The following is a 9,845-nucleotide window of genomic DNA, read 5'->3' as shown; positions in this document are numbered from 1 at the left end:
CCCTCGGCTTCTCGAGTGACGCGTGGCTGGAAAATTAATTTTCTTGAATGAAAAAAACGGCTTCTCACAAAAACGCGGTTTGAACGACTCTTCCGTGTAACCGGAAAAACGGTTTATTAAATTCCGGAAAAGTGGTAGAATGAAAAATTCCCCCTTCTTGAGGCAATACCGAATCTAATTCACCCGAATCGGTCGAGTGATGTTTCGTCTGAGAACGATACAACCGAAACTCCACTCATTCCATTGTGGCACGTAAATTGTGCTGAAATCTTCCTCGGCGTGAAGCTTCATAACGTTGTTCCGGTAAATAACCAACCGGTTCAAGGGAATAGAATTAAATCGGGATTGAAAAAACGTACGAAACTTTCTTCAGCACGAGAAACAAAATCGGCAAGTCCGATCTTGATGCCGCGTTTTCTGACGGAATGAGACCTCCACGAAAAACGATCCTCGGCAGTTGCTCGACGGTATAATTATCGCCAACGCGTCGAGATTGAGAAATGGTGTGTCGAGGTGTGTCCAGCTTCACCTGCGGTTGAAAAACAAGATCAAGAATCCAGGGCCACGGCGAGAAAAGCCTTTTGGTATATTCAAGTAAGCAGCGTTGGGGCTCTTGAGGCGTCTTTGAACTCTTTGAGGCATCAAAGTCTCGGATCTTACCTCGCCGAGTCGAGGTGGCGTCATTGAATTTACAAATATACGAGAAGGCGCGGAAGACGGAAGTCGTACCCCGCCGGGTGCTTTCTCAAAAAGAAAGGATTAGCAGCGATCAAGGAGAGGAGCTACTGGGACGAGAGAGACGCGAGGGTTCAGGCAAAGAGACATCTGAAAGAGCTTAAATAATCAATTGCTCCTGCTGGCTCCAGTTAGGAGGCATTTTGACCCGGTTGACCTGTGTGTCGAGTGTTTGCCGACCCCCCCTCCCCCACCTCTCGCCCTTATTTCTCTCTGCTTCCTCGCCCTCCATATCCTCCTTGCTTGCCCCTTTCCTCTGCGCAAGAATAAGGCAGAGGCAGAGCACAAAGGGACCTTAGCCGTCGAGTTTTATGGTCGAGGACGGGGGAGGCCGACTTACTCGGTTTATGAGAGTGACCCTCCACCTACACCACCGAGCCACCCCCTCGTTCGAGGACCTTCAAGAGATGAGGTCCATGCTCTGAGAGTCTTTATTAAATTTCAGAAAAATATTTCCCCCAATAGCATGTGGTATGTCTACACACACATACACGTTCACAGCGGATGCACTGCAGCAGTTGTTTTTTAGTCTAGGTGGTAGGGATATTTGGAACGAATATTCCTGCAGTAATATTCCGTGTGAAAAATACTTCGCACGCGATACGAAAATTAATACGAAACTTTTAACGTGGCTTAACGCGATGCGACGACGCGCAATATCCGAGGTCCTTCAATTTTCGATGCGGGGCTTTCGTGACGGGTGTATTAGCGTTTGGGGAAGATGTGACTGCCTGCGCCCCCTCACCTCCTGCTCCGTTTTGCTCGGTTCTACATACCGTGGAGGGAAATTAACATGCAGCAACAAAAGGATGAATTTCAAGCGAGTTAATTCTCTCGCGCACGAGTTAATTTGGGAAACGTGCTTCCTGGATTGCTGCTATGGAAATGAGACCATCCTGTTTCCTTTTCCACCCTTCCTGTACCCTTCCTCCCCCCCCCCCCCCCCCCCAGTCACCGCGGGTAGATGCCTCGACGGTTTGTCCTAGTTTTCTCAACCCACAGAACAACGCTTTTTGGATCGACATACAACACGGGGTACAAGAGAGCGCAAATCGTTGAACCGTTTTACAACGATGCTTTGGAATTTTAGCATTTCACAAATCGAAGCTTTGCACTTGTTACATTCGTGCGATTTTTAACTTGTCTAAATACTACGGGCACGTCAATTTTACTTAGACAACCATCCTCGCGAAGACCCATTCAGTGTAACCACCATTCGCAAATCACTTCACCGCAATTACGCAACGTGTCTCGCAAGTTTCTTCGGTTGTTAAGACGAACCTCTCTGGCGCTGTGAGTTGCTAAACTGTTACTACCTATCGTTAGCATAATGAACTTAGCGATGTAGCGTCAAGCATCGTCAGTGATAAGTCACGTGCCTCTGCTTTCAACGCGCTGGCAAAGTGTCGTTTCTTATCATGACGGAGCGTGTTGCACTGTGGTTCAACCGTTGAATTAATAATAGAAATATCACGATAATTATGCAGTCGTTACTGTCTTAGCAGATCCGTGCCTTGATCTTGGCTGATATTGCCAAATACTAACGGATGTCAAATAAAAGTATAAGAATTGATTTAACTTAATTACTTTTCATTATTCAGGGCTTATGGGGAAAGGGGGATAAAAGGATGGTGTGCATGCACCTTATACAAAGCGGGTGAATAGTGAATATCGGTAAAACTGGCGATAATTTATTGACGGCTGATAACTGATCATGAGTTGCAATATTTACAGAGGAGTTGATATACCAATGTGAAGAATTATTTGAACATCATGCGGTGAAATTTATGATAGAATAGCAACTCTTCGGAGACCTTAGCGAAATCTGATGATTATTGTGAATTGGGAATGTGATCATTGAACACGAATACCGTTAATGATTAGTTGAACAATTTTGTGGTTAGTGCTAAAATCGCGGTTGCGCAAAGGATTGTTGGACTAGACGAGGGAGTGAGCCCTCCACTGGTGCTTTCACTCGTCGTCTCTTTACCTAGAGCTTCCCAATAACTTGCTTCTACGAAATAGGGCAGGATCTCCAGGGGAGCTGGGTAGTCATAGATCCAGGTTGGACCCTCGTAAGTTTGGTACGGACTGTAGGAAGCGTCACGCCAAGTTCCGCTGGGCAAAAAGATGTCTCTGGTTACAGCACCCTCCTCGATGACTGGAGCCACCAGGATTACTTCACCCAGAAGATACTCTGCGAAGAGAGTTTGATTTCGCTTTGTTAGTTATGGTGCAGAGGCTTGAAAAGTGATACTGATATGCGGAAAAAGTAGAACTAAAGGTTTGACATATTTGTTTGCTGGAACCGGGTCAATAATGTCGTAACGCATGATCTTATCGATAACTTCCATGATACATAATATTGCTCGATAGATTAATTGCGATGTTGTAAATTCTTGATGCGATCTCGAGTCGCTTTCAACGCGTGGACAATATACTTAGAAAACATTTGAGAGATAAGCGCAGGCTTGATTACCGTCGGAAATGTTAAAGGCTTCACTGTTTGTTGGGTCGAGCCACCAAACCGGAGGATTGACGGGGGTCCCATTGGCCACGAGGGCGTTCATTGCCTCAATTATTGTCGGAGCATACTCCTCGTGGAGGTCGGTGTATGTGCGACAGATTTCGACAGTCTGCGGGATGAAAACGTTATGAAAAACACTGAATGATATTGGGTATCAAAGTCCATTTGTTGCCACGACACTTACTTCGTTGTCATAGTCCCAGGGCACAAAGGAGTACTGGATCGAGGGCATGAATGTGTTGGCCTGCAGCCACCTGATGAAGAGCTCCTTGCTTGGGTACTCGGTCAGAGTGCTGGAGCTGTTGATGTACCCGTTGCCACCCACCATGTCCGGAAGTACGAACCCATACCCAGCCAGGTTCATGGCCAGTAACGTCGTGATCAGTGTCGGCAGGCCATTGTCTATGGTCCAGGAAGTCTCTTTGTCCAGCATCCTGACAAAGATCGGAAGGTCCTGAGTCTGCCATCCAGTACGCACCTCGATCGCCGTTCCAAATGCCGCTACGGCTCTGGTGTACTGGTATGTCAGGATCCCGGGTGATTCTTCAACGTTGCCGGTGAGGACCGCTGGTTCCGGGGCCCAGGATGCCTCTCCGGCATCGAATTTGAACGAGTCGATTCCGGCGCTTTCCTTCAGCGAAGTCAGTCTCAAGCTGAACCTGTGAACATAGATACACCATTTCGTTCGATACCTACTTGGCACAACCATTAACACAGAGTGGAATGTACTTATTCGCTGGTTACCATGTCACAGCATCTTCGTTGGTGAAGTCTATGAGGGATGAGTTTTCCCCCCGCCACCAGGTGGTCAGCATATTTCCACTTTCGTCCTTAACGAAGTACCCGGCGCTCTCGGCGATCGAGTAGTACTCCGTGCAGTCAACATTGATGAAGGGGTGGATCCAGAGGGTGACCCTGAATCCAAGATCGTGGAGATCATCGGTCAAGTTCTTGATGTCCGGAAACTTACTGTCGCTCGTGTTGAAAGTCAAACTGCCGTAGCAGGTTTCCCAGAAGTCGTCTATTTCCACCTGACTGTGATTGAACCCGTTGTCGAGGATTTCCTGGGCGTATTCACGAACGATGCTGTCGTTCACGTTCACCTTGTACCTCGCCCAGGTGGACCAGATCGGTAGGGTGATCATCCGCTCATCCGGGATGTCAGTTGGCTTCGCAAAGAACTTCTCCACAGCAGCTTCGTGGGCAGTTTTTGGATCATCGTATCTACCAATCCAATACTCGAGGCTGGTGTAATTCCGAGCTCTGTACGGACTCACGTTCTGTGCATACAAGCAAAGGAATCCGTCGTGGAGATGGTTTTGATCTGAAAAATTCGACCCGCTATTTACTCGGTTCGGATTCATCACCACCAGATCTCACCTATGAACAGAGAAGTCGCAGGATTCGCGTAGAGATACGTTCCCTCGCTGCTGACCCAGTACGGTTCTGCTATCGCGACTGCATCGTCCTCTTTTGTATAGTAAGCCGTGTAGTTCCACTGGTCATTTTCAATGGGCCAAACTTGTGTCCACTGTTCTGGTCCACCGAACCACTCTACCCCATCGACAAGTTCCAGACAAGTTCCAACCGTAGTGTTGTCACTGGTAGCATTTAAACTTGCGTGTGTGTACCCAACTCGAGAACTGACGTCTCTTGTTAGAACCAAAGTTAGGTCATTCGCGATGAATATAAGGCAGGCTTCCTCATCCGACGTGCAGTCAGTTACCGAGTATTCTTGATCAGTCTTCACCGAAGCCGATTCATCCGTGACAAAGCTACTCCTGATCGTTGGCTTATCTATTTCAAAATGCGTAAAGGAATAGTTAGCAAATTAATATGTCAGAAAAAGAATTCTATTAATGGTCACTGGTATTTGAGTATCCTCACTAAATAATGAATGATAATAATTTTAGATGTAGAAATAGATTTTATAACTCCTTCAACAGTCCACCTTCTTCGGAGATTGTGTAAAACACGCCGTTAGTTTCTTCTGAGAATGTTACCAAGCCATCGCCGAATTTCACGGATAATGGTAACGTGATTTCGGAAGTGGAGATCGCATCACCGATCAACCATAGAGTCAATACTGAGCTCCACATACCGCGCATTTTGTGCACTGTAGGTATACTGTTTGCGAAATACACAGCCCTCTCTTTTATAGCCGTTATTGCACTGGAATTATCGTTTTTACCTGATGAAAGCAATCCTACCTTGTTAGATGCAATCAATTCAGTTTGGGAATTTGATAAACTGGAAGTATGCCTTGTTGAGTTTTCCACTTGTGTGATCAATCAGAGTTTCGTCGATAAGAATGTTTACAGATAGGAATTTTAACGGAACTACCGACACCTTGACATTCAATTCCCATCGCAAAGCGAAAGATTCGACAATTGGTTTTAGATATTTTATATTTTTCTCTAAAACGATTAGGGCTCTGCTAATTATGGTATTAACGAAATGGGTTATCGCGATAAGAATAATAACACAACTTTAATAGCAAGTACAATTTTAACGATCAGTAACTTTCAGGATTTTTGAGTCCTTATTACTAGGTAAAGCTGCTTTACAATATGTTATGACCTCAAGTTACATGTTTGAGACGATTATGGGTAATACCGATATACATATATCTATTAACTTATTAAGTTACATAATATTTACAAAACACCAGTTCACTTATACATTAACGTACACAGACTGTGGCGTTATTTTTTTTTTTATCGTTAAAGAGCGGGCATTTATCGGAGCAAATATAATTGTTCCGTTCTTATCTATCTATGGATCCAAATTTGAAATGGATTGACCATAACGCTACTGGTGATCAATTGAAATGTTGTGTCAGCAAAGCTAAGATTGCTGACGCGTAGATCACTGTTAGACTGGACGATGGAATAAAAGCTCCGCTCCCTGCACTCAGCGTTTCCCAGTAACTTGATTCGACGAAGTAGGGCAAGACCTCTAGTGGAGCCGGGTAGTCGTAGATCCAGGTCGGACCCTCGTAGATGTCATACGTGCCGTAGGTGGCATCGCGCCATGTTCCGCTGGGCAAGAAGATGTCTCGCGTTACGGCACCCTCAACGACGACTGGAGCCACTAGGATTACTTCGCCGAGAAGGTATTCTGCAGAACAAAATCCATTTTACTTGGTTGTCGAATCATTTTCACCCTGACCCAAGCGGATCAAGGAATGCGGGCACAAAGTCGCAGCTGCTCAATGAAACTAAGTAAGTGGATCTTATTTGGGGCATAGAGAATAATCATAAATTTTCTAGATATCATCGAATATCACACTTCACCTTCGTCTTACAATTACAAGCGGTGGATTCAATACCGCCAATAGACTATGGCACGCGGTGTTATCTAAAATTGCTTTGAGTACATGTAAGCGGTCTTGATATGCGATAGCCGTCGATCTGATTACCATCTGAAATATTATAGGCTTCACTGTTCGTTGGGTCTAGCCACCAAACCGGAGGATTGACGGGGGTCCCATTGGCTACGAGTGCGTTCATCGCCTCGATTATCGTCGGGGCGTACGCCTCGTGGAGTTCGGTGTACGTGCGACAGATCTCGACAGTCTGTGGGGGGAAAAAATGGCATGAAAAACGCAGAATGATATCGGATATCGGCGTTCATTGATCGCCACGACGCCTACCTCGTTGTCGTAGTCCCACGGCACGAAGGAGTACTGGATCGAGGGCATGAATGTGTTGGCCTGAAGCCACCTGATGAAGAGCTCCTTGCTCGGGTACTCGGTCGAGACGAGTACGCCGTCAATGTAGCCGTTTCCGCCCACCATGTCCGGAAGCACAAATCCATAGCCAGCAAGGTTCATGACCAGCAGAGTGGTGATCAAAGTTGGCAGCCCGTTTTCGAAAGTCCAGGAGGTGTCCTTGTCCAACATCCTCACGAATATGGCAAGATCCTGAGTCTGCCAACCTGTACGGACTTCGATGCCGTTTCCGAATGCTGCCAAAGCCCTGGCGAACTGGTAGGTGTAGATGCTCGGTGATTCTTCCACGTTACCAGTCAGGACGGCTGGTTCCGGTGCCCAGGATGCTTCGCCGGCGTCGAATTTGAACGAATCAATTCCGGCGCTGGTCTGCAGAGCTGTTAGCCTCGAAGTAAACCTGCGAAATTTTATTCACATCATGGACAGGTTGCGGGAGGCAGAAGTTTGGTACAATTTCTGATACTACTTCCGCTGCGAGATAAGAACTAGGCAACTGATGGGTACCATTCAACCGCCGCTTCGTTGGTGAAGTCGATGACAGATGCGTTTTCTCCTTGCCACCACGTGGTCAGTATAGTTCCGTTAACATCCTTAGCGAAGTACCCGGCGCTCTGGGCGATCGAGTAGTACTCCGTGCACTCGACGTTGATGAAGGGGTGAACCCAGAGAGTGACCCTGAATCCAAGGTCGTGGAGATCATCGGTCAAGTTCTTGATGTTCGGAAACTTACTGTCGCTCGTGTTGAAGGTCAGGCTGCCGTAACAGGTTTCCCAAAAGTCGTCTATCTCCAGTTGGCTGTGGTTGAACCCGTTGTCGAGGATCTCCTGAGCGTACTGTCGCACGATTGTGTCATTCACGTAGATTTTGTACCGCGCCCACGTGGACCAGACTGGCTGAGTGATCATCCGTTCGTCCGGGATACTGGTTGGCTTAGCGAAGAATTCCTCCACTGCGGCTTCGTGGGCTGTTCTAGGATCTTCGTAGCTACCAATCCAATACTCGAGGCTGGTGTAATTCCTTTCTCTGTACGGCGTCACGTTCTCCGCGTAAATGCAGAGTGATCCGTCGTTGAGATGGTTTTGATCTAAAAGACACAGTGCGACATTTGGTTCCAGTTTAAAAAATCTTCAACTGGTTGTGTCGGTTTCAGGACTCACCAATGAACATGGATGTGGCAGGATTAACGTACAAATACGTCCCCTGGCTACTGAGCCAGTACGGTTCTGCTATAGCAACGGCGTCGTCCTCCTTCGGATAGTAACCTGTGTAATTCCATTGGGCATCTTGAACTGGCCACAGCTGGTACTTCGCCTCTGGACCGCCGAACCAGTCAACGCCATCGCCTAGTTCGATGCAAGCACCAATTCTCACACCATCCATAGTCGAGTTTACTACGACATGTGAGACAGACGAAGCCCGATTGCTGGCGTCCTTTTTGAAGATGACATTCACGTCATTTATGACAAATTCAACGCAGGCTTCTTCTTCATCAGTTGAACACTCCGTCAATGAGTATTCTTGATTATTCCTGGCTACGTTAGATTGTCCAATGGAAATGCTGTTCTCCACGGTTAGTCCATCTGTTTGAAAGAGGTAAAAAAGCATGGTTAAACACATGAAGGTGCAAGAAATTCTGCCTTTATAATGAGTGGACATGATGTGAACGTTAATCTACCTTGCTCGTTAATGGCGTAAAAAACTCCGTCAGTATTTTTTGAAAAGCTTAGTAGGCCGTCACCAAATTTCACAGAAACCGGCAAAGTAACTACGTCGGCGAAAACTGCGCCGAAACCAGCGCATAGGAACAACACTGGCCACCACATGCTGCTTGCCCACATAACCGTGTACTGTTCGAGAAGAGCTTAGTTTGCTTTTATATTCTCTGTTAGCGATTACCATTATCTGCTAAGCTCAGCCCTGGAGTGTCCAACTTGGGCGATAACAGACTTTTTCACTGGTGCAGTAGATCGACTCCCATTTGATTTCCCAGGGATTAATTCATGTTCAGCCTCCATGAGCAGCCTGATGATAAATATCTGATAGCTAGTCAGGAATGCTTTCCTTTCGGTAACGGAACGACGTTTCTCGCGTTTCGATACATTCTATGATGATTGTCGAGAACTATTTTACACGTAAAATTTTTATTCTCAAGTGGCACCGTGTGTCTTCTCAATCCCATTGCAAATCTCGCAATCAAACTCTATTGGTACAATAATCACGTTATCAGGAAATATGACTGATGAGGTTTACAACTGTCAAAATCAGCTCTGACGAATTTCTACTTGTTGACATGGATTAGGGCGAGCAAGTTGACATTGTTGAGTCAAATTGTCAGTATAATATTTAGGTCGATGAAAATGCACAAGTGGTAATTTTATAGTCTCGTTCATCGTGGTATAAAATAATTCCAGTCCTAGAGCAGACCAAATAATTCCTAGAATGAAATGTGTATTCTTCATTGAAATTGATTGAACGGGATTACAGGCAATTTGAGGCAGTCTACCGTTGAGGATAAGTGAGGTGAGCGGTATTCCATGTCTGCAGGACCCGCGACGTGGTGTGCAATTCGGTCTGGCAGCAGTTTCTATGAGCTCACAATCAGCTCAAGAATTCAGTGCAGTTTCCTCGTGCAATAAGGTTCGGGCGAGATCTCGGTCCGGAGTTCTGCGGCTTCTATATTTGCGACTGAGGATCGGGGAGGAAAGGGATTGCCGAGTTTCTGGGTGAAGGGGGAAGGTAAACCCGTTCCCTACAAGCTGAGAATGGCTGAGCTACCACACCTGGTTCATTAGCGGAACACTGCCAACGTAAGCATGCTCATTTGAGCCACTCGCTTCTGAATACGTGCGC

At 46.4% G+C, this 9,845-nt stretch overlaps 2 protein-coding genes across 2 annotated transcripts; both read right to left on the bottom strand.

Moving 5' to 3' along the window:
* Positions 1-2,404: 2,404 nt before the first annotated feature.
* LOC124404302 (myogenesis-regulating glycosidase-like) lies at positions 2,405-5,537 on the bottom strand. Its single transcript, XM_046878329.1, has 6 exons — positions 5,214-5,537; positions 4,643-5,059; positions 4,007-4,586; positions 3,447-3,921; positions 3,215-3,371; positions 2,405-2,932 (listed from the first exon to the last, which is right to left on the bottom strand). The coding sequence occupies exons 1-6, from the start codon at positions 5,368-5,370 to the stop codon at positions 2,616-2,618; spliced, it is 2,103 nt and encodes a 700-aa protein (XP_046734285.1). The 5' UTR covers positions 5,371-5,537; the 3' UTR covers positions 2,405-2,615.
* Positions 5,538-5,980: 443 nt separating this feature from the next.
* LOC124404303 (myogenesis-regulating glycosidase-like) lies at positions 5,981-9,041 on the bottom strand. Its single transcript, XM_046878330.1, has 6 exons — positions 8,671-9,041; positions 8,153-8,575; positions 7,500-8,079; positions 6,918-7,392; positions 6,684-6,840; positions 5,981-6,382 (listed from the first exon to the last, which is right to left on the bottom strand). Exons 1-6 carry the CDS (start codon positions 8,831-8,833, stop codon positions 6,084-6,086), a joined length of 2,097 nt encoding a protein of 698 aa, XP_046734286.1. The 5' UTR covers positions 8,834-9,041; the 3' UTR covers positions 5,981-6,083.
* Positions 9,042-9,845: the final 804 nt, after the last annotated feature.

The sequence above is a fragment of the Diprion similis genome, chromosome 3 (genome assembly GCF_021155765.1).
Source record: "Diprion similis isolate iyDipSimi1 chromosome 3, iyDipSimi1.1, whole genome shotgun sequence".
Classification (NCBI taxonomy): Eukaryota; Metazoa; Arthropoda; class Insecta; order Hymenoptera; family Diprionidae; genus Diprion; species Diprion similis.
The sequence above is the reverse complement of the archived record's forward strand: the minus strand, read 5'-3'. Positions and strand labels throughout refer to the sequence as shown.